At 39.5% G+C, this 25768-nt stretch overlaps 1 protein-coding gene across 1 annotated transcript in view; it reads left to right on the top strand.

Moving 5' to 3' along the window:
* The window catches only part of LOC140481634 (nectin-3-like), a 141113-nt gene that overhangs the window by 98101 nt on the left and 17244 nt on the right, over positions 1-25768 (top strand). Inside the window, exons 2-5 of the mRNA XM_072578144.1 lie at positions 9742-10083; positions 13547-13846; positions 19302-19419; positions 23641-23792. Of these exons, the coding sequence (XP_072434245.1) occupies positions 9742-10083; positions 13547-13846; positions 19302-19419; positions 23641-23792 (912 nt within the window). The remainder of the gene's footprint in view (positions 1-9741; positions 10084-13546; positions 13847-19301; positions 19420-23640; positions 23793-25768) is intronic.

Below are 25768 nucleotides of genomic sequence, written 5' to 3'. Positions count from 1 at the left end.
TTGTAACAATAATCCCTGCTGTTGTATCCATTGGTCACAGTTTCAAAGAACCTTTGGAGATCAGAAACTGAACAGGTTACACACCTACAACACAGGAATATGCAAGAGCTTATGAGGTCACTGATACCTTTCCCCCACCCTATCAGCCAAGAAAGGCAGCATTGTATATCATGGTGATTATTTGCAGTTCAGCGTGAGAGAAAGTCCGCTCTATGCTCTTGGGTAGTCTTTAGGAGCTTGAACTGTCTTTGTGAATTGTGGCCCACAGTTGAAATCTGAGAGTACTTCTGTTTCACAGATGACTGTTATGACCAATGACGTGGTCAAGATTGCTTGTGGCCAGGATTGTCCCCCACAATTTGACACTTCATACATTTCACCTGCAGGTCATGTGATTACAGAATACTTGAGAAATTCGGCAGGTCTGTTAGCTTCTGTGGAGAGATCAAAAGTTGACATTAAATCCAGTCTGACTCCTTTTCAATTCTCAGACTTTTTAAGGTTTTTCCAGCATTCTCTGTTTCAGATTTACAGCAAGTGCAGTATTTTACTTTTGTACCATGATTACAGATATCTTCGACTAGTACTGTCTTCGTACCTAAATAGTGCTGTTGCTCCTTTATAAGGGCTTCACTTTGTCCATTAGAGCCTGCAGGTAGAAAGGAAAAAATATACTCTGGCCCCCTCCAGATGTAGTTGCAGCTATTTTCCTATTCATTTGTACATTAACAATTTGTAATTGGATGGAAGGCAATGCAAGCCACACTTGGCAGGGTGAATTAGTGAGGCTCAGTGTGGTAATCATGGGTGTCCTCCATACTTCCATATTCCTCCTTTTATTGCATTCCCTGTCTATCCCATCAGTACTGTGGTTCCATATGTTCCCACCTAACTTTTTTCTTTCTTTTATGTCTTATCCCCCAACATTATCCCTAAAACTCCAACCGTATAAATTAGTGATGCTACTTGCTATGAAGTTTAACGTGTGTACTGTTCCTTTGAGAGAGTGAATGCGATCCTGAACTGAGAGATTACAAGCACCTGTGTGTACGACTGGATGGCAGTCCCAGAGTTTACTGGAATATTGAAAATATGCAACATTGGCTGTGAAATGGATACCTGAGTTTTGATTGCTGTTTTGACTGCAATTCTAATTTAACTGATCAGTTTAGATTATGCCCAGGATGCTAAAACCCAGTTGAGTTTGGTTTGATGTTGGCAAAGCAAAAATTCAATAAGACGATCCAGAATTATGGATATAAAAATGCAGATATTTTGAACGTTGGAGAGAGCAACTGCCATCAGGAGAGATCCAAGAAATTAGGAAACACTCTCTGTCAGAGGTACCTTTTCATGTGAAACATACTCACAGTAAAAAGCAAGAAGGTGACCCAGGGATTCAGCCGGAAGGAGTGAAGTCACAGAAGCTGACAGCGGCTGTGTGGTTTTGAAATTAAGTTGATGTAATTTTAGTAAGTGTCTTATTGGAACAACATATTGTTAGAGTTGGAGACAGATGATAAACAGTTAAAAGAAATGAGGGCGTAGAGTTGTGAATAGTTGTTAACATTCACTTTTAGAGTTTAATAAAGATATTTTCTTAAATAGTGGAACTGGGGAGTTCTTTGTAACTTTTACTTAAACAGATTACGAGGTAAGGTGAGCTTTTCTGGGTGTTGGTTTAATTTAAAAATGTGTTGCTGGAAAAGCGCAGCAGGTCAGGCAGCATCAAAGGAGGAGGAGAATTGACGTTTCGGGCATAAGCCCTTCTTCAGGAATGAGGAGGGTGTGCCAAGCAGGCTAAGATAAAAGGTAGGGAGAGCCTGCTTGGCACACCCTCCTCATTCCTGAAGAAGGGTTTATGCCCGAAACGTCGATTTTTCCTTCTCCTTTGTTGCTGCCTGACCTGCTGCGCTTTTCCAGCAACACATTTTTAAGCTCTGATCCCCAGCCTCTGCAGTCCTCACTTTCTCCTATTTAGTTTAATTAACAGGTTCACCGTGTGTCTGAACACAATTAACAAGTTGTTCTCTTACCATCCCCCAACTATCACCATCCCCCCCCTCACTTACTAGTGACAATCACTTTTTTTTGTCACCTGCTCCCCCAGTATGGTGAGTCTCTTCCCCCACACAATTATTGTCCACATTGTACCCAGGTATGCTGCTTCCAATCATCCAACATCCCTGCCATGGTAGTAGTGCCTATTAACATCCCTTGACTTTCATTGAACAGACTCCCTGGTCTGACTGTGGGCTATTCCCTGTACTGCAGTAGTATGGAATATCTGACCCTGACCTTGCCAAGTGGCCAACTGGCCTTGTCCAAGTCCCTGGAGTCATATTGGATGCTGTCCTCAACTTATTGTGCCAGTAACCCATTAAATGAATCATATCATCCCTACAGTGTGGAAGCAGGCCATTTAGTTCATTAGTCCACACCAACCTTTTGAGGAATCTCTCACCCATTCACACCACCTGCTTATCCTTGTATCCCTGCATTTCCCATGGCTAATCCACCTAACCTGCACATCCCTGGACACACTGGGTAATTTAACATGGCCAATCAACCTAACTCCCACATCTTTGGACTGTGGAGGGATACCAGAGCGCACACAGGAAACCCATGCAGACTTCAGGAGGATGTGCAAACTCCACACAGACTCACCCAAGGCGGGAATCGAGCCTGGGTCCCTGGTGCTATGAGGCAGCAGTGCTATAACCACTGAGCCACTATGTGGCCCCAACAGTGAAGGTTGCCTTCCTTGATCTGAAAGAATTAATCTTCTTAGACTTTGAGTCTTGTTTGAAGCATGTAGTGCAGATGTGACATGAACATTACATAATTCTGTACAGTAATGTGTATCCCTTGACTGATCACTGCTCACATCTACGATAATCTGCATGGTTTTGTTTGTACTAAGCAGCAATACAGGACAGAAGTACTGTGAGCCTTTAAGATCTGACTGAGGCGTCGAAGTACAAAAAAAAAGTCAAGGCAGAGATGCTATGAGCATTCAAATAGATGTTAAAGTGAGCACTAAAAATACAATCCAAGAACCCAGGGTACCCAGTGTCACAATGCTAGTCTTTTTTTATGAAAGCTGTTCCTTGGCTCAAAGAGACTCTGTCCTTGATTTTTTTTCAGAAGGGCAATAAACTGGCCCAGACTCTGATCAGTCTGATTTGGGACAGAGATGAAAAGGATTTTGAGAAGCCTTTTTGCTGATATGTAAACAGATGAGACTTCAGGCCAAAATGGACGTGCTTTAGAAGTGACCTGTATAAAGAGAGGGTAGTGGTCAGCTGTTTAGCTAGCTGAGCTGAGCAGTTTTTAGTTCAGCCCTGAACTTAGAAGTTCAACCGGGAGCTGTGTGGAAACTCTCTTTCATGTCTGCCGTCAACTTCAACCTGTAAGCATGTGTTCCATTTATACTGGTTTGTAAAGGGAGTTTGCTTATTGGACTGTTATGTGTATTCGGAACAGCATAATTAAGTCTAGCTGGGTGGGTTGAGTTCTATAGGGGTTCTTTATTCTGTTCTTTGTTTCCTTGTGTAATTTTGTGAATAGTTTTTTTTGTCTGTTTTTTAAAATCTAGTAGTTAACGGAGCTACCTTACTCTAGGTAATTTTCACTGTACACTTACCGAAATAAATTGCAAAGTTAGGTCTAGGGCTGCCTGCTTAAGAACGTTTTGAGTGGTCTGGCCTAGTCCTTAACACCAGTTCGAATCAGAGATGATTGGTCCTGTGTGCAAAACCCCTGGCAGCAGCATTACAATGAAAGGTGCTGGTGTGCTCCAAATTGCAGCATTGAAACAGTGAACTGCATTTTAAGTGGATCGGAGATGTACTATTATGATGTGGTTAAACTGGTGCATGTGTGATACTAACCGCCAAGGGTAGGTGTAGGATGGTAGCTACCCATGGAACACAATTGAGCTGTTGACTGCTGTCCAAGGAGCATGCGGCAAACTGGAGTTTCCAGGTACCTCTTTGACTTTTATGTTGTGAATTGTCACGATCCATATTCTACTTGGCACTTGGGAGAATGGGAAATTGCATATCAATGAGGCAAAAGTAGGTACTAATGCTATCAAATGCTTGCAGTTAGGCCTCCACCTCTTACTAACAAGATTCTTAGCTCACTGTTGAAAACTTAGTTGTAGAATTAAACTTCTTTTTTTCAACATGAAGAAACATATTTCTCTAATTTTGCCATATTGTCTCAACTGACTTGCCATTGCCCGCATCACTCTGGCTGGGAGATTCCATTCACTCCCACTGTACCTTTTATAAACACACTTCCTAACATGCAATAGGAACCTTAGAGTTTTAATGTAATGGTGATGGTAGCATAGCCATTTTGTTCCTGGTCTAATTATTCAGTGTATGGATTAATGTTCTGGTGATAGAAGCTCAAATCCCACTGCAGGAGCAGAATTTGCATTCAAATACTGTTGTACATCTGGCATGTGAAGCTTGATTCAGTAATGTAAACCATGTTGTAATATAGCAATCCAAATTCCTTAATGCCTTTACTGATCCCTTTCTTTAGGGAACTAAATCTGCGGACCATATACAGTTTGGTCTATGGCTTAAGGCCAACAGCAATGTTGGCAACTCTTGACTGTCTCGCTGAAGTGGTCAAACAAGCTATTCTGTTGTACCAAGCTGCTGTGAAAAGTCTAATAATAAAACTAGACTTACTACCAACAGCAACCTTTGCACTGGAACAATAAAGGCACAACTGGTCTTGGCAGCACTGCACAGCCTTGCTCTCTCAAAGCTGGAAGCCTATATCAGGGACGAGATAAACAATAGTTTGATGTGGTCATTCTTAAGATACTACTTGTGCCCATGTTTCAAACTCCTCTGTCATCATTTTTGATGTGTCCTGTCCCACCAGCAAGACACACCCAGCAAAGGTACCATGTAGTAATAACCAAGTAGTTTGGTAGGATAGAGCTTGTATTGCTGAAGAAACAAACACATATCCAAGCTTTAGCCTTGCACTCATCAGGACAATTTGCAAGAATATTACTAAAGAGACTGAGAGGAGATTGCTGATTGTTTGGCACATAGACTCTGGCAGGGTTGTTGCTATAGAGGTTGCATCTATTTAAGATGATTGCTAACTGCCAAGCTTTGTTGTGATTTCAGTCCAGGCAGGTTGACTGTGGTCAGTCAGGATATGGAGGTGCTAGTGTTGGACTGGGGTGTACAAGGTTTAAAAATCACACAACACCAGGTTATAGTCCAACAGGTTTATTTGGAAGCACTAGCTTTCGGAGCGCTTCATCCCCACCACCTGATTGAAGGAGCAGCGCTCTGAAAGCTAGTGCTTCCACATAAACCTGTTGGACTATAACCTGGTGTTGTATGATTTTTGACTCTGGTCAGGGCATTGCCCAGAGAAATAAACCAATAAAAATGGGTTGAACCAGTTGAGTGCCTGCATTTGTTCTCTGAATGCAACGAACAGGGCTGGTCGTATTCATATGTGACGTCCCATACTAGCAAAGACACTAAACTACATTACCAACTGGCAATCCTAAATGAGTTATCAGTGTAATTATCTGCTCAATCAGAATTGTCTGGCAAATGTCCAATTGTAGAATCACATATAATGTTGGACATAATCCTTTGAATATTTCAGGCATTGGCTGGTTTGCTGCTTTATGCTGAGTTCATAAATTCAGTGAAAGCTGTTTGACACAAGGAATTCTTGGAAAAGATCATAAAGTTCCTGGCTGATGTAGACAGCATGGTATTAGGCTTCACTTGAGTTTTCTATTTTTTTTTCTTGAAATAGTATCTATTCCAAACCAGTCATGGTTACAATGAGTGTGTTAATGTCAGCATAAATTCCATGAAGTTCTAATACCTGAAGAAGTTTGAAAATATGAAGAACTGCGCACCGTTATTAATTAGCAAATTAGTGAGCAGATTTGAGGAACTGAGATGTGACACAACTGTGTGTGTGGAAGGCTTTCTTGTTGATTTCTATTGCTTCTCTCTCACAAGTAGACTGGCCTTAGCATTCCTGTTTGCTGGATTTACATACACTGGGGCCTTTAATGGGAAGTTCAAGTTAAATTTGATCTTTGAGAGCAGAACTGTTTTAACAACATGATTATTGTTACTGATATGCCAATCATCCTCCTGAGAGCGATATTGATACACTTCAAATGTTCAGTCTCATTCCTGCACACAATCAATGATTAGAAATCTTAAAATGTTAAATTTTAGACTTTATATTTTGTTATTTTTTCATTCTGAGTCTCTCTCTCTTCTGTCCATCTTATCATTGACTTGGATTTGTGATCAGCAGTGAAGCAACAGCGTTTGCTGCTGACCACAAAGATCGTATGATCTCTTTGGTGTGAACTACTACTTTCTGCTTCGCAGTTTAAATTTCATTCCTAAGTGAAGGGAACGTCCAGCATGGAGGAACAGCAATTATCCCAGCATGCAGGGTTAGCAGCCAGGCACAAAGGTATCTCCACTTATAGGAGATTCATAAATTAAAATCAGGGACTTGATTTTTTTTATTTGCAATCTAAGATTCTATGAATGGATTGAAGTAGGAGCTAAACTTGGAGAAGTTTCTCATTTCATAAACCTAAAATTTTGCTTTTCAAGGCCAGTTGGTGTGAATAATAAAGTAAACTTCAGTAAGATACAGTAAGCTGCAGGTATATAACTTTTGCAAATTTATTGAGAATCTCTATTCATTAGGTGCCAGTTAAAGTCAAGATACTTTTTTGGGGTGGCATGGTTAGTAGTTAGCACTGTTGCCTCACAGCACTAGGGTCCCAGATTCAGTTCCACCCTCTGGCAACTGTCTGTGTGGAGTTTGCACATTCTCACTGTGTCTGCGTGGGTTTCCTCCGGGTGCTCTGGTTTCCTCCCACAGTCACAAAGATGTGCAGGTTAGGTGAATTGGCAATGCTAAATTGCCCATAGTGTTAGGTGCATTAGTCAGAGAGAAATAGATCTGGGTGGGTTACTCTTCGGAGGGTCGGTGTGGACTGGTTGGGCCAAAGGGCCTGTTTCCACACTAAATAATCTAATCTTAAATCAAGGTTTGCGATACTGTATTACTCCTTTGATTGGCAAAATATGTTTTTGTCTTGACTACAGCATTCTATTACGAATTGTGTTACTAATGCATAGCAGCAGCATGAAACTACTAACTGCACCTGTGGCTCACATTTTGAGATACCTTCTACTTCCTGTATAATTTGAAAGAGTCCACACACTTTTCAAGTCCAAAAGCCTGAGATCCATTTCCACGTCTGTGCAATGCATGAACTGTGATCTAATTGGAGGTGGCTATTAACTCTCAGGATTTAAAAAATAATGTTCATGGGAGGAGGGCATTGCTGACTAGGCCAGCAATTATTACCCATCTCTAATTGCCTGGAGGGCAGTTCAGAGTCAACCACATCACTGGATCTGGTGTCACACATAAGCCAGACCAGGTAAGGATGAGAGTTTCCTTCCCTAAAGGACATTAGTGATCCAGATGGGCAATTGACAATGGTTTCATAGTCATCATTCAACACTTTTTATTTCAGATTCTATTATTGAATTCAAATACGACCATCAACCATCGTGGGATTTGAATCCAGGACTGCAGAATGCTAGCTGAGTTTCTGAATTAATAGTGATATCGCCACTAGGTCATTGCCTCTCCCATTTTGGTATTGACCTTTTTCTGATTTAGATTCATACAGTGTGGAAACAGGCCCTTCAGCCCAACGAGTCCACACCGACCCTCCAAAGAGGAACCCACCCAGACCTATTTCCCTCTGACTAATGCACCTAACACTATGAGCAATTTACCATGGCCAATTCACCTGACCTGCACATCTTTGGACTGTGGGAGGAAACCGGAGCACCCAGAGGAAACCCACGCAGATATGGGGAGAATGTGCAAACTCCACACAGACAGTCGCCTCGGGCTGGAATCAAGCCTGGGACCTTGGTGCTGTGAGGTAGCAGTGCTAACCACTGAGCCACCGTGCAGCCCCTCAGAGCAATGAATTAGTGATTTATGAAGCTAATATGTTGTTATAATCTCGTTCAACAATGTGTAACCGACTTCAACATTTATAATGAGATATACGGTCTAAGTGTGAAAATTCTTGTCAATTCAAAGATTTTCCGTGGATTGTGGTTTTGGGGAGGGGTGAGTTCGCTGTTTGGATCTCCTTGCATCTCTGGAGAAGCATAGAATCACTGCCAAGTTTTTGATGTGCATGTTAATTTTCATGTGCAGATTCCCAACATGCCTGTCAATAGTGATGTAAAGATGACAACTGATAAATTCCAGATTCTTCTTTAGCTTTCCCTACCTGATCTGATTCACATTTCTCTTTCATGATTTCTATTCCTTATTCCTGAAATCTCAATTAATGCAATACATCATTAGTCTTGCCATTAATTAAAGTCCCGTGTTCTCAATTATAAGTAATTTTGTTTTTGTGCTATAAAATTACATCCTTGATTTTATTTCTGTTACTTGATCAGTTTTTAAATACCAAAGCTTTTGTCTTTTTACATTTTATATTGCATTGTTTAGAACCAGTCTATTAAGTTTAGTAGAATTACATTTGAAGTGATAGAGCATTTACCTAACGTTGAAGAAACGAAGGCAAGTGAAGTGCATTGCTGTTGGTGAAGGGTGTAGTAAGTGCCTTGGGTTTTTCAAAAATAAATATGAGCATGACAAAAATAAAGGCGAAACGATCTATGTCCATCTCGATTTAGTTTATTCCATTTACAAAATAAAGCTGATCACCAATGGGACTGATATTTATAGTAACTATATTGTCCTGTATTACAACACACTGCAGCTTCATGCTGAAGTATTACTTGAAAAAAAACTAGATTTTTAAATGGACTAGCTTGTATGTAGCCAGAAATTAACTTTCGAAAACAATTAGAGCTGGAACAATTACAATTAAAAATAAATTTCTTACCATTGCCTAAATGTAGATTTTTTTTTGTATAGTATGCAACTATTTATGGATTTGCTGACAGGTTTGACACTGATATGAATTTAGTTAGTACTACAGTGCAATAGGAAGTACAGTGTCATTTGGGAGCACATAATGTTGTGTAAGCACAAACATATAATCAGTATAGAAAGCTAAAGAATATTAACAAAGCAATGGTCTGAATTGACTGAAATATTTTTTTCCCTTAATGGCTTACACTCTACAATTTTTCCCCGGATTTACTTGCAGAACAGCTTTACCTCACGCATCCAAAATATCCTGATCAACCAAGCAGTCTGAAAATTGACTTCATCCCTACTGAATTTTAATTGTATTCAAATGATAGTGATTAATTGGGGACTTAATTCTTTATAGGAGCATACAGAAAGAAGGGCTGTTGTTTGAAGGTATAATTTGGAATTCACATATCTATGAATAAAGCTTCTATTTATTTAAGAACTTCGCTGCAGCATTCTGTTTTTAGTTACCAGAGTTCCAAGATGGTAGCAATATGATTTCCTTCCTGAACCTGATGACACTTCCAATTATAGATACTGATTATTGGTCTGCTTACAATTGACACATTGAACCGAGACCAGCTATTGAATTTCAAATCTTTGAGTTTTGAGACTCCAGATAAAGCTGCAATGCATGTCTTCATTGAGCCCATAGGTTTAATTTTTATGGAAGTGTATGGAAGATAAAAATTATTATATTTACACTTTTTTTTATAGGTACCTTGGCTGGACCAGTTGTTGTTGATCAGAAAGTGTCTGCAATTTTGGGCAAAAATGTCACCTTAAAGTGTTTAGTTACAGTGACAGAAACTGTAACTCAGATTTCCTGGGAAAAGCAAGATCATGGGACCTCAGATACAGTCGCAGTTTATCATCCGCATTTTGGAGTCTCAATTCAAGGGAACTATGTAGGAAGAGCTGATTTCACAAACCCATCTTTAAAAGATGCAACAATTCTTATTAAAAGAGTTCAGTTTTCAGATTCTGGAAACTACATCTGCAAGGTGGTCACTTTCCCATTGGGAAATTACCAAGAAACAAGCATTGTGACTGTGATTGGTATGTATATATTACATATTAAAATCTTGAATAAGCAGAAATGTATCATTGTGAAATTTGAGCTGTTTTAATCTGTGCTGTTTGTTATCTATTCATGCTAGTTTGTCGCTGAAGGCATTCGAACAAAAAGACCTCGAGTTATTACAACAAAATGTTGATTTTGTAATTAGCAACAAAAATGCTTGGTGGTAACTTGAGATTTACTGATTTAAAGTAGGGAAGTTATCAACATGAAACCCACGACCAAACAGATGCTTTCAGATATGCTAACCAAATAGAATCTTAGAATCCCTACAGTCTGGAAACAGGTCCTTTGGCCCAATAAGTCCATGTTGACCCTCCAAAGAGTATCCCACCTAAACCCATTCCGTTCTCCCAATTCCTCAGCCTCTACTGCATCTGCTCCGACAAGGGGACATTCCATTCTCAAGCATCCCAGATGTCCACCTGTTTCAAACAACGTGCTTTTCCTTCCTCTATAATCCAGACGATCCTGCACCTCTGTTCCCCATTCCACTGCTCTAACCCCCCCCTTTCCAAACGCAATAAAGACAGAGCCCCCCTTGTCCTCACGTACCACCCCACCAGTGTCCGCATCCCGATCCGTCATCCTCAAACACTTCCTCCAACTCTAATTAGACCCCACCACCAAGAACATCTTCCCCTCCCCACCCCTATCTGCCTACCACAAGGACAATTCCTTTTGACACATTTTGGTTTGCACCATTCTCCCTACCATCCAAGCCCCTCATCCCCTAGGTACCATCCCTGCAAATGGAAAAGATATCCAGAGCCCCAAACAGTCCTTTCAGGTGAGACAGAAGTTCACCTGTCTCTGTTCCAACCTAGTTTACTGCACCAGATGCAACGTGTTCTGCTCTACATCAGGGACACCAAACACAAACTTAGGGAACGGTTCGCCGAGCATCTCGGGCAGGCCCGTGGGGGATGACCGGACCTCCCAATCACCGCACATTTTAATTACCCTTCCCACTCCCTTTCCAAAGGGACCAACCTTGGCCTCCTCAATTGCCACAGTGAATCAAGCCGTAAACTTGAGTCAACATTGAGTTCTCCAATTTCTAATAGCCTCCCTTCCCACCCCTTATTCATCGTTGCCAAACATTCCTGTCACCTATCACTCAGGTATTTATCCAGTTTCTTCCAGTAAATTTGTGCTGTTTACCTCCATTTCATTTGCACATTTCTAACCATTCTCTGGATTAATAGGTTTCTCCTGAATTTCCTATTGCAATTATCAGTGACCACCTTCTGTTTAGTGTCTTAGTTTTGAGCACTTTCACAAATAAAACCATCTTCCCTATGCTCCCAAACGCCATCAAATTTTTCAAGAGAAATAAGTCTTTGCCTGTTAAACCCTCATTGCTGGAGAACCACTTGATGTGGGAAGGTAAAGATCCATTATGAAGAAGTCACAGCAAACTTGAACTTCAATAGGTATGTCAGGAATAAAAGAATGACTAGGGTAGGAATATGTCCAGTCAAGGATAGTAGTGGGAAGTTGCGTGTGGAGGCTAAAGAGATTGGGGAGACACTGAATGAATACTTTTCGTCAGTATTCACTCAGGAACAGGACGTTGTTGCTGATGTGAATACTGAGTCACAATTAATTAGAATGGACGGCTTTGAGGTATGTAGGGAAGAGGTGTTATAAATTCTGGAAAGGGTGAAAATAGATAAGTCCCCTGGGCCTGATGGCATTTATCCTAGGATTCTCTGGGAAGCAAGGGAGGAGTTTGCAGAGCCATTGACCTTGATTTTTATGTCCTCGTTGTCTACAGGAATAGTGCCAGAAGACTGGAGGATAGCAAATGTTCCCTTGTTCAAGAAGGGGAGTAGGGATAACCCTAGTAACTATAGGCCGGTGAGTCTCACTTCTGTTGTGGACAAAGTCTTAGAGAGAATTGTAAGGGATAGGATTTATGAACATCTGGATAGGAATAATGTGATCAAGGATAGTCAGCATGGTTTTGTGAAGGGCAGGTCATGCCTCACAAACCTTATTGAGTTCTTTGAGAAGGTGACTAAGGAGGTGGATGAGGGTAAAGCTGTAGATGTGGTATATATGGATTTTAGTAAGGCGTTTGATAAGGTTCCCCATGGTAGGCTACTGCAAAAAATACGGAGGTATGGCATTGAGGGTGAGTTGGAGGTTTGGATTAGGAATTGGCTGGCTGGAAGAAGAGGGAGGGTAGTAGTTGATGGTAAAGGTTCATCTTGGAGTGCCATTACTAGTGGTGTTCCGCAAAGATCTGTTTTGGGACCATTGCTGTTTGTCATTTTTATAAATGACCTGGAGGAGGGGCTAGAAGGTTGGGTGAGCAAGTTTGCGGATGATACGAAAGTCGGTGGAGTTGTTGACAGTGAGGAAGGATGTGCCAGGTTACAGCACGATATAGATAAGCTGCAGAGCTAAGCAGAAAGGTGGCAAATGGAGTTCAATGTAGCTAAGTGTGAGGTGATTCGCTCTGGTATGAGTAACAAAAAGATGGGGTTCTGGGCTAATGGTCAGATACTTGGTAGTGTGGATGAGCAGAGGGATCTTGGTGTCCATGTACACAGATCTCTGAAAGTTGCCACCCAGGTAAATAGTGCGATGAAGAAGGCATATGGCGTACTGGCTTTTATTGGTAGAGGAATTGAGTTCCGGAGTCCTGAGGTCATGCTGCAGTTGTATAAGACTCTGGTGTGGCTGGATCTGGAGTATTGTGTGCAGTTTTGGTCGCCATACTATAGGAAGGGTGTGGAGGCACTGGAACGGGTGCAGAAGAGCCCTGTGTTTACCAGGATGTTGCCTGGTATGGTAGGAAGATCGTATGAGGAAAGGCTGAGGCACTTGGGGCTGTTTTCATTGGAGAAAAGAAGGTTTTAGGGGTGACTTGATAGAGGTGTACAAGATGATTAGGGGTTGAGATAGAGTTGACCATGAGAACCTTTTTCCACGTATGGAGTCTGCTATTACGAGGGGCATAGCTTTAAATTAAGGGGTGGTAGGTATAGGACAGATGTTAGGGGTAGATTCTTTACTCAGTGAGTCGTGAGTTCATGGAATGCCCTGCCAGCAGCAGTGGTGGACTCTCCCTCTTTATGGGCATTTAAACGGGCATTGGATAGGCATATGGAGGATAGTGGGCTAGTGTAGGTTAGGTGGGCTTGGATCGGCGCAGCATCGAGGGCCAAAGGGCCTGTACTGCGCTGTATTGTTCTATGTTCTATGAAACGTTAACTCTGTTTCTGTCTCCATACATGTTGCCAGACCAGCTGAGTTTCTCCAGTGTTGTGTTTGTTTCAGATTTCCAACATCTGCAGTATTTTGCTTTTAAAACAGTGAAAGGAATGTGTCATTAACCCATTCCTTTATCTGTTTCGTGCTTGGAAAACAGATATATGCTAGCTATGGAGCTAATGCCTAACACTGACCACATTTTTTTTATTGTTATAGTGGAACCCACTATAACTGTGGGAGGTGGCCCTGAACCACTTGTGGATGGTGCCAATGAGACAGTTGCAGCAGTTTGCACAGCAGCTAATGGAAAGCCTGCAGCAAGTGTTTTCTGGGAAACCGACCTCATTGGAGAAAAGGAGCAGACAAAAATTTCTGCCCCAAATGAAACTGTGACTGTTGTAAATCGATTCAAGATTGTTCCATCCCGATTTGTGAGGAAGAGACCAATCACCTGCATAGTGATACATCCTTCATTTAACACCACTATTCGAGTCCCATATGTATTGGATGTGCAATGTAAGTACCTGATGCTTAAATCTGAATATATTATATAACTGAAGTTATTTCAAAATATCATTACCATGCTGGCATACATTTTAGTTTACTTAAAATGAAAGTGAATCCTACAAATGTAGTGAAATCTATTTTAAAAATTAAGTTGTATTTGTTTTGTGTACCTATTTCATTAGAGAAAAATTGGTAGGATTTCAAACATTTTTTACAAATTTTCAGTTTGAAATTTTAGAGCTTGATTTTTATAAAGATTTTTATAATTATACAGCTAAGTAAAGAGCAAGTGTGGAAAAAAGTTGAAATGAAAGAGTACTTGTAAAGCATGTTTCAAATTTATTTGATAACGGGAGGAAATAGCAAGACAAATCTGAATATAGAAGCAACAATAATGTTGGCAAAATGAAAGAAAAGGTCAGCAGGTCAAGCAGCATCTGAGGAGCAGGAGATTTGAAGTTTTGGGCATAAGCCCTCCTTCAGACAAGGCTTATGCCTGAAATGTCAATTCTCCTGCTCCTCAAATACTACCTGACCTGCTGTGCTTTTCCAGCAACACCCACTCTACTCTGATCTCAGCATCTGCAGTCCTCATTTTCTCCAAAGTGGAAGAAAAGATCATCTTTTGCAGTTGGTCCGACAATAGCGTATAACTTGTGTTACCAGAAAAGTCACATCACATGTGGATCATAGAATCTAATCGTATAGAAGGAAGGCAAGGGGCCTATTGTGCATCAGAATGGCTGGAGAAAGTTATCTTGTTACAGTTGGGGTATTTAGCTCGGAGGACAAGGGACTTGAAATTATTAGCCTGGGAGAAATAGGCAATCTGTTGAGCTTGGAAAGGAACTGGAATGTAAGACTTCATGAAGGTGAACTTGCAGTCTTCAGAATATTTTGTCTTTTTTTTCCAGTGCCCATGAAACATTATGAAGTTGGGAGAAACTCAACTGATCTGGTAGCATCCGTGAACAGAGAAACAAAGTGAATGTTTCAAGTCTAATGTGGCTGCTCCCTCAAAAGTTGATAGAGATAGGTAGAATATTACGAGGATTTGAGGGCAGTGCTCATAAAATATTATTTGGGGAGTTACTGACAGCATTAACAGGAGGTGTGAAGACTGACTTCAATTACATTGGAGCTTGTATTGGAGCACCTGGAATGCAGTTTCCATTTTTGGTCTCCTCTCAGGAAAGGTACCAGATCATTGCTGTAGAGGGAGTATAACAAAAGTTCGTCAATCTTATTCCCAGTGTGATAGGTCTGACCTATACAAATAGATTGGGCAAACAGGGCCTGCATTCTTTGGAGTTTTGAAGAATGACAGATGTTACTGAAACAAATAAACTACTTAAGGATAGACAATTTAGAGCCAGGGAGCATAATTTAAAAATAATGGGATACCACTTAAGTCTAAGATGAGAAATTTGACTCTTCAGGATGGTAACAGTTTGGAATTCTCTCCCAAAGAGGGTTACGGAGGCTCATTCTTTTTCAGTATTTTTAAGTTAAAGATTGGGTTTATGATTACCAGTGGCATACAGGGTTATGATGGGGTGTATAAAAGTCATTGAAATGTTCAATCAATCACAATCATAACAAGTGACAAGACAGGCTTAATGGCCTACTCCTATTCCGAACAGTATTACCAGTACATATGGAAGTTGACCCAATTTTGTAGATATTTATGCCATCTGTCCTTTCACATTTCACCTCCCAACCAAAACAGATGTCCTTTTGCTCACTTTTTGTGCATCAAATATATTTCTCTTTTTAATGTGAAAATTATTGTACTACTACTAAAGATTTCTGATCAATTTTATTTCTTTTTGGGGCCCAGATTCCTTCCTAGCCTACTTCGTGATTTTAATTAAGGGAAGCATACCTGGACTGGCATGTAACATGACTTTGTCAGTTTGATGGTGGTTATCATAGAACTGGGCAAGTCAAGACCATATTACAGCCAAACAGGCTCTTAATCTGGCAGGCTCTGTCATCTGGATTATTCAGGGGTAAACTACAGTGTGGCATTAAGTCACTCAAGAATACACAGGGATGTTGGCTATGGTTAACATCATTTCAGAAGTCAAGGTAATTAGAAACTAATAGAAGTACTCTACAGTAAAATGATTAAACAATTATTTCCTTTCTTAGGCAATGCATACGTTGAACAAAAATCTAATCTTCTGTGCATTTATTCCCTGTTAATCTGTGTATGTGACATCATTGATGATTTCAAATAAATTTGTGTTCTTAAAGTATGGGTGGAAATAATGGCTAATTTTCTGATTTGATTTGATAATCCGAGGGCCTAGCAAAACAGCTTGAGACTCATCTTGTTAATTTGAGTCTCTGCCCATTATCTCTCCTCATCCAGTTTCCTAACCAGTTAGGAATTTGCCTTCAGTTACATGTGCTGCAACTGTAACTAAAATCTCTAAGTGGGACTTTATGAAATGGCATTGGAAGACGAAGTAAATAGCAACCATCAACATTTCTCTGTCCACTACAGTAGTCACCTCTTCAAAACAAAAAGCAGATTCGTCAGGCATAAATTACCCTTATCAAAATTATACTGGCTGTCATTTGAATAGTTGAAAGTTTCAAGGTGTTCAGCCACCTGATCCTTTGTTGCAGGCTCTAAAAATTTCTGTGACTAGAATATAATTCCCTGGCTTCTCTCTATCAACTTTTTAAGTACTGAAGTAACATGCACACTACTTCAATCTAAAGGGCAGTTCTCATGAAATATTATTTAGGGAATAGTGACAGCATTAAGTCTGCCTAAACTAAACTATCTGTTGTTAAAAAGAAATACACTTATCAAATTAAGTGATTGACCATTGCAAAAAGATACCTCATCTGCCAGGTGAATGGGAAAAATACAAAGTGCAATGAAGAGCAAAGCAGAAGATAAGTGCTGCAAAAAGATATTTAAAAGCAGCTTTCAAAGTTTATCAAAATCATCATAAATTTTGACAATTACACTAGAAAAGGGAGGGTAGTCATAAGTAATAAGTATCTTTTAGACTGGAAATCATAGTGTCAAAATATGATGAAATGTCAGAGCTGCTGTATAATTACTTTGAAATATTACTTAGGATCAGTTGGGAAGATACCCCAGATAAATTATTATTGAATCGGAGGTAGACAGATTTATTTCCAAGGTGGGACCTCCCAGAAACTGATCAAAACTGGCAGGCATTTTAGATGTATTTTGCTACTGGGAAAGGGGCAGACCATGAATGGCACAGTGGGAATTCTGCATCTCGTAATCCATTTAAAATTAATGACTGTTTCAAATTGTCCTTGTTTTGGTTGTTTCCCAACCCCTTAACACAGTGTAAACAACGATGGAGAGGGTGTAAATGCTCATGAAGAGTAGATTTAAAATCTATGCCATAATCTGAAGTAGTTTTAAACCCCAGGTTAATAAAATGGGGAAATAAAGGCTGCAGTTTCCAGTTAGAATAAAAAAAAACACCTGAAGAAATGCATCAATCAACGGGACATTTCATGTAGCTTAGGAAAAGTAATTAACAATGTCTGCCTTCAATTTCATTGTTTCATGGTTAACATTTTACAGGAGTGTTTTCCATTGGTCCATGGGGTGTGGGCATCACTGGGTAGGTCAGCATTTATTGCCCATCCCTTGACAAAGTGGCAGTGAGCTATCAACTGCTGCAGTGGTTGGGTGTAGGTTCTTTCTGCAGTAAGAAAGGGAGTTCCAGCATTTTGACACCCACCGCAGGAAGCTGGGAACTTGCAGATGGTGGTGTTTCCATGCATCTTCTGCCTTTGTTCTTTTAGGTAATAGCGGTATTATATCTGGAAGGTACTTTTGAAGAACCTGAATGAGTTATTGCATTCACCTTGTAGGAAGGTACATATTGCCAGTACTTGTGTTGTGGTGAAAGGAGTGGATGTTGAAGGTACTGCCGGTCAAGTGGGTCGTTTTATCCAGGAAAGTTATAGAGTCATACAGCACGGAAACAGACCCTTCCGTCCAACTTGTCCTTGCTGAACAAACTTCCCAAGCTGAGACGGCTGCACTTACCTGCATTTGGCACATATCCCTCTAAACCTTTGCTATTCTTTAAATGTTGTAACTGTACGTGCATCTATCACTTCCTCTGGCAGTTCATTTCAAAGATGAACCATGTGAAAATGATAGTGTTGAGCATCTTGAATGCTGTTAAAACTGCACCCATCCAGGCAAATGGAAAGCATTGTATTGCACAATCATCTTGTATCTTATAAATTGTGATCAGACATTGGGGCAACAGCAGGCAAGTTACAGGCAGAGAGATCCTCCCTTTTAACCTGCTATGTGCCCACAGCATTTATATGGTTTGATCATTTCAGTTTTTGGTCAGTGGCAACTCCAGGACGTTACCGAAGGATTCTGCATTAGCAATGCTATTTGAGTGTCAAGGGTTGATGATTAGATTCTTGAAGATGATTATTACGTGGCACTTATCTGGCAGGACTGTTACTTGCTATTTGGATGTATTTGGGTACTGTTCCACATTGGCACTGGTTTCAGTATCTGAGGAAGCGCAGTTGGTACTAAACATTGTTCAGTCATTGGTGAACATCCTCACTTCTGATCTTATGATAGAGGGAGGTCATTGAAGAATTGCAAAATGATTGTGTCTAGGAAACTACCATGTGAAACTCCTGCACAATGCTCTGGGACTAAGATGATAGACCTTAAGAATAACAAACAACTTCCTTTGTGCTAAATAGTTTCTGAATTTCTATTATTTTCAGTTTTACTCAGACTTCTTGATACCATGCTCTGTTCTCTGTATTCAGCTACTTTTGTCAGTGTTTGGAGCATGACTGTAAAGAGGTCAGGAGCTGAGTGACCCGGGCAAAACTTCATCTGAGCTGTGAACGAGCTGTAGTTGAACAAGTACAGTTTTCCAAGGCCCAAGCTGCAAGGGGTGATAAAACAAGTAGTTGTATTCCCTGGAATTTAGATGGTTAAGGGGTTATTTGTGTACTATTTAAAGATATTCAAAGGAATGGATAGACTGAATTTTAACAAAAACTATTTCCATTTTTGTCGCTAAAGGTACAGAACGGGGGAGTGTCAGAAATAGCGAAGTAGAATTAGGCCTTTCATGAGAGAAATTAGGAAATAGCTATGATTACAAAGATTTGTAAAAGTTTGAAACTCTCCACAGTAAATGACAATTGATGCCAGTTCAGTTGTTAACTTTAAAATAGACACTCCTCCCTTCGATTTACAAAAATGTATCGAAAAACAGCAGTTTTAGGGTTAGGTTGCAGATAAGCCATGATCTTATAGAATGGAAGAACAAATTTGAAAAACTAAGTAACAACTCATGTCCCCACGTACTGAGAGCTTACTATAAGTGCATCAATCTGTGGCAAACTTGTAATTAATTTGAGGAGATAACTGTTCCAACAGCCAATATATGGTGATTTATTCCAGATGCACCTGAAGTTACTGTACTGGGTTATGATGGAAACTGGTTTGTTGGTAGACAAAATGTGCAACTCAAGTGTAAAGCTGATGCAAACCCATCGCCTTCTGCATACATATGGACCAGGTATGTATGTAATTTACTTGTACTAGCTACTTCTGATGTATCTGCAAATATTTTGTGTAAGTACATAATAGTTCGATTACAGAAATAACTTAATATGTAGCTGTAATAAGTCAGGAAACCTGACTGAAAAGGAACGTCATTTATTTTTGAACATCAAAATAAAGCCATTGCTCTTGGCGTACAAAGGCTAATCTCGGTGCGGGACAGTTTTGTTAACCATTTCTAATTAATCATTGATTTCCACAGTTCAGATATTTTCCTAACTAACCTATTCAATGATGTTATTGCATAGCTCTAGAATAGGTAGGGTTTGAACTCAGGATGCCTGGGGCCAGAGGTAGGGATGCTGCAACTGCACCAGGAGAACCCCCGAGTCTGCTTTACTTTTTTGTTTCTTTTTCTATATCCGGAAGTGCACTTACACACAACCGAACAGCTTTCCCACCACCAAAACCACCATGAAATACAAACCCCTTGAGAGCTAGCTTCAGCTCAATAACAGGCAAGTATTTTAAAATCATTTTGAAAATTTCCTTTATTCAACTTTTGCTCTCCTCATGGCACACCCTCACCATCCCTCATTCAACGTTTAATGAGACAGAGGAAGTAGGAGGTCATTGAGAGAGAACCCGGTTTAGGGAGTGGATGGAAATGTAAGCAGAGATGGGAAGTTAGGAACAAACCTCAATAAATCCATGCAAATAGAAATGTATGTACCATGCAATCAGCCTGTGTTCACACACAGGTCCCAGGAGACATCAGATTCATGATCTCTGCATTTCAATTTAAGTTGATTTCCTGGAAGTTACGATTCCAGTTAGCCCCTCTGTAGTGACGAGTACCTTCATGTTCATCACTGATTATATCGTAAGACCTGGGATATTAAATTATTTTGCATAAAAAGTACTTTAAGGAATAATTAATAATTTTCTGTTTAAATTGTGTCCAATAAATTATCCTTAATATTTTATTGAAGCTCAAATATTAGCTAATAATTCAGCTATACTAATTCCTTGTCTCATCCAATTTAAAACTTGGAAGCTGCTACATTCCAGCAAATTAGATTATGATTCTGAAGTAACAGCATAAAACCCAACAGTTAAGACAGTGTAAAGTTTTAGTGGTGATACACCACAAATTTTGCATTCATACATAAGGAGATGTCATGAGTCGATGTATTTGTGTAGAAGATAAACCTTTTTATTTCTGAAAACAAAATGGAATACAGAGAATTTACCTTGACAAGATGAACCCTTAGGGTAAGGTGACCTTTTGTATTTTCTGTACAGAAGCAGTATCTGATTCATGTCTGTACATGTCTCTAGGAAGCTACTTAAAATGCAAACAGACTTCCCCAGGTGCTGATAACGGCCCCTCTCTATTTCAAATAAAGTGATTCAGAATAATAGTGCCTAATAAATTTGCCAGTCTCACAGTTGATGAAATGCAGATAAAGATATTTGGAGGCTATTCATAACTGATACTTTGTACTGTTAAACACTTCTCATTGTCAACCAAAATGCTATGGTATGCTATTGGGAACACCAAACCTGTGGTCAAATGACAGATTGTCTTGTGAAAGAAATCTCATTGTTAATTTTAATTTAAATATTATTAACCCCACAGTCCAAAGATGTGCAGGTTAGGTGGATTAGCCATGTTAAATTGCCCCATTGTGTTCAGGGTTTTGCAGGCTAGGTGGATTAGCTATGGTAAATGCGGGGTTACGGAAATGGGATGTTCTTCAGGGGGTCAGTGCAGACTCCATATCATTGCCTCTATCTGCACTCTAGGGATTCTATGATGCTAAATCATGAGGACAGATCGGGTCAGGCAGCCTCTGATACAGAGGTTACAAAGGTATGACATCTTGCTGAGCAAAAGAAAGACTCCTTGATTTGAATATTCTATTTGATTAGAAAATAGTGCATATAACTTTTTTATTCAAAAAGAGGGGGGGGCATTCTGCAAAAAAGATGCAATCCACTTACCTTCGAATAGCTTCCCTGGCAGTTAATAATTATAATTATCCTTAAATATGTTATTGCAGTGCACTTAGCTTCAAGGTAATCAGGCAAAGGCAACATAGTTTTTTTTTCTGAAACAAAATCTTATTTAATCAATTAAATAGAGTTTTGAAAAAGTAAAATGTGTTTTGGATAAAGAGAAACTGTTGAACAGTAATATACTTGGATTTCCGGAAAGCTTTAGATTTGGTACAAAAGTTATTGTAGAAAGCAGTTGTTCATGGTCTACGTGCAATATATTGGCATGGATAGAAGATTGGCTAACGAATAGAAAACAATGGACATGAAGGACCTGCATATGTACATAAAGTGAATTTTATGAATATGATATATTCTTGCAATAAAAAAGTGATCAGGTAGTCTTATGATCAATCATTCTAGTTTAAAGACTCAGCTAATTAATTTTATTGTTCTCCTGGAGACAGATGTGCTGAGCTGTCTTTCTTTAAAAATGTCTATTTGCAGCAGGTAAGCTTCCAATTGGTTACAACAAACAGAGTGCAGGTTTTGAGAGATTTCAGAGGTGGAAGGTTAAGATTTTTGCTCTCTTTGTCCTTCTCTTAGTCTGTCTTGATGGTTCTGGAGAGAGCACAGCTTGTCTTGTGTTTTCTACTCTTTTAAACAAGACGAGGCTCTCTAGCAGAAGTATAACTTAAATGATTAATGAGAACTTACCAAGTCAAAATGGCATTGTCCGAGGTGGTGATGGACTTCACTCCCAGCAGTGCCCACTGTTCTCTAAAGGTTTCTCTCCTGCACATAGACACCACATGCTCCTTCTTGATGAACACCTGAGTGTAGCCTTAAAGGCAAAAGAGAGCCAAGCAATCGTGTGCATTTATCCCATCCCTCTTTATATATTTGTCAATAAAGAAGGCTACTGTCACATGCTTTCAAATTCTGAAGCCATGGTCCCAATTAGGGTATCATGGTGATCCCATCAGGGAAATGGGTTCCATCCCCATTTGGCCTGAATGGTTTTGTTCCTTGGAGACGCAGATTCACACTTTCTTACAGCGAAGGTGTCTGTTTTTTCAACTCCTTGACTGATCAGCATTGAGTCAATATCAGAGAAGGGATGTTGTTGATCTTGAAGTAAACCTTGATATTAACAAGTGTGATAGTTGTATGAGTCATCTATATATATCCCTTTTGTGAAACATTTTGGAAACTTCCAGAGACTTGAAAAATTTGAAGTTCAGAATGGCCTGGCAGAAATCTAAGAGTCCATAAAATCTATTTAAAAATATGTGGAAACAATCAAATGAAATTTAAAATCAGTATTTGATATAGCACATCTTACTGATACTGGGAACATATTTGTTCTGAACTGTATCTCCTTTGGTGCTTCATTATCCTGTTTCATTTTAAAATTACATCTGTTTATTAAATTGGCCATTTCCCAATTTCAAACTTTTTAGTCTTGGTATATCTTTGTCATTTTCCATAATGTTGCTATCTCTAACTGAATTTTAGTTATTAATATTAAAATGCTCTCAACAGATACCTCTTGATCCTGCCCAGCTGAATTTGTTAAATATAGCTTGAGACCTTCCATTGCTGCTCTTGCTACACTTCAGCTTGCCTTATGTCTTTGCACTCCTTGTGAAGTAACCTTCTTTAATAAGCTCTTCCAGTTGACGTCCAAGTTCGTTGTGAGAGAATTCATCTGTGCATGGTAGGCTTTGAACTATCCCAACAAGAGTGGTCCTTAATAAACAGGCTCAGGGTAAACTAAGCCCTCTGTGCAGCCAACCTCTACTACTGATACCTTAATACAGAGCCATTGCGCATTCATGGAGTGAAACAAATAATGCTGCACACTTTTCTACAGACTGATAGCAGACCAACACCTGAAACTCAATAAATAAGGAGACTGTCTCTTGACTTCAAGGAATTTGCATTTGATAAATGTAAATTGCCTTTTGCACTAACTTTATCACTTCAAAAGGGTCCCGACAAGGTCCTTAAGGCAAGTTTGATTTATTGAGCTACAGAAAGGAAGGAGTGAGGCAGATCAACATGCTCCACCTTTCTTTTTTAGGTGATGCTTATCTGTAGATTGCATCGGTAGGAACTCATTGGTGGTTTGTAGCTTATGTACTAAGTTTTTTTTTTAAGCTGAGGATTAGTTCACTGTTTCTGATATGGTTTAATGGAAGACTTATTCCCAATTATCATCTTTATTATCTAGATTGGAGAAACCTTTACCAGAGAATTTGCAGATTGAGAATGATACTTTAACTTTCAACAGACCGCTCAACTACAATGATTCTGGTATCTATATCTGTGATGTAGTAAATATTCACGGACAAAGAAAAAATCAAAAGGTTGTTCAAATAAGAGGTATGTTTCTTATGTTATCTGTACAGTTTGGCCAACTTAACACACTCTTCACCTCTCAAATACTGTCTTAATTTTTTTTAATGTGTGCGGTGCTAATTTATATAGTTGTGCTACTTTTATCACTTGCAGAATTCTAAAAAGCAAAGTACTTTGATGCAATTGCTTCTAATTAGACTGTATGATATTCAAATTGTAGTTTTTAAGAGAAATTAACAAAACATTTTGATTCCAAAAACATGTCTTATTGACTATGAATCTTTTCTCCTATTTGCAATTTTCAAGCCCTGGCAGCATTCTTGTAGATCTCCTCTATAATTCCCCAGAGCACTAATGTTCTTCCTGGAATGTGATGACCAAACCATGTAGACAATTCCATTGGTGGCCAACTAGCATTTTATATGGTTTGAGCACTATATCTCTTTATTGCCCAATGAAGGAAATCATCTCGTGCATCACTCAGCCCTTTAGAATATCACTGGAAACTACCCAGCATTCTTAAATGAATCAGTGCACTTTGTTTCCTGTTGCTGAGCTTGCCACATTCCCATTTATCTCAAGTGCTCTTACTTTTTTGATATCTGCCATGAGGAACCTTGTCAAATTCCTTGCTAAAATCCATGTAGACAACAAACATTGCATCAGTCTTCCTTGTTAGTTCTCAAAGAATTTAATTAAGTTAGTAACACATCATGTTTTTTTTAACAAAATCATGCTATCCCAAATAAGTCTTAACCTTAATTTTCACCATTAATAACACAATGGTCCTTTTTATACAAATGTGCGGCATATCTGGCAAAAAGGAAGATGGTTGCATGAATGAGAATAGCTCTAACAACACTCAAAAAACTTGACTCCATCAGGACAAAGTACCTTGCTTGATTGGCACCGTACCCACAAACTTTCACTGCTTTCACTCCTGTCAGTAGCAGAAGTGTGTACCATCTACAAAATGCACTGCAGAAATTCACCAAAGATCCTCAGTGTTCAAAATCCATGTCTATTACCATCTAGAAATATGAGAGCAACAGATGCATGGGAACACTACCATCTTTCAGTTCTCCTCCAAGCCACTTAGCATTCTGACTTGAAAATATATCACTTCCTTCAGTGTCACTGGGTCAACATCTGGGAACTTCCTCCCTAACAGTATTGTGAGTCAACATACAGCAACTGGACAGCAGCAAGAACATAGCTCAACATCACAGTCTCATTGGCAACGTGAAAGCAGCCAATAACACCTGCTCCCCATGAATGATAAAATATGCAAATAACACCAATTATAATTGCAATTCAAATGTGAATTTTTCAATGCTTGTGTAAATGTATTGCTTCAGAGCCAAAACCTAGAGATATTGGGCTGGATTTTCAAGCCTTGGAGACTGCAGACCTTTAAAAGTGGCAATTAACCAAATTCTGGGATTCCTGCTCCCCCACCCCAATCATTTCTGATGCTTTCAGTTTTCACTCGTGTCGTAACTGCCTGCACTTTTCAGTCCTGATCTGGTCAAGTTCTCTGCAGTTTCATGCAGTTAAATTAGCTTTGAGGACTTCTGGATCACGGTCCCTCAGAAAACTTATAAACCGTGATCTGAATGCTGGGAACCTCTTGAAAGATAACTTCTAAAGATGCTACCCATACTGTTTCCATGTCAACTAATGTCGTCTTATTCAACCTCCCAAATGCACCCAATACCCTACATGCCAATTCAAAGCACTTCCATGCCTTTTCTCAGCATGCATTCTGTACAGAACTGATGAATCCTATAGTAAAATAGCATGAAGGGAAAAGCTTAGATAAACAAAAGCCACAACTTTCTTAAAAGAAAACTACTGCTGAAAAGCCCTATAAAAATGTCAATCAACCATGTTTTAAATAATCAGTTGCAAACTGTAAGCATCTGACATCTCTCTACCTTGTGAAAATGAACATTTGACCAGTAATAAAATAGATTGGAAAAAAAAATGTAAACTAGGGT

Source organism: Chiloscyllium punctatum, chromosome 9 (assembly GCF_047496795.1).
Source record: "Chiloscyllium punctatum isolate Juve2018m chromosome 9, sChiPun1.3, whole genome shotgun sequence".
NCBI lineage: Eukaryota > Metazoa > Chordata > Chondrichthyes > Orectolobiformes > Hemiscylliidae > Chiloscyllium > Chiloscyllium punctatum.
This window is presented reverse-complemented; position numbering and strand designations above follow the sequence as displayed.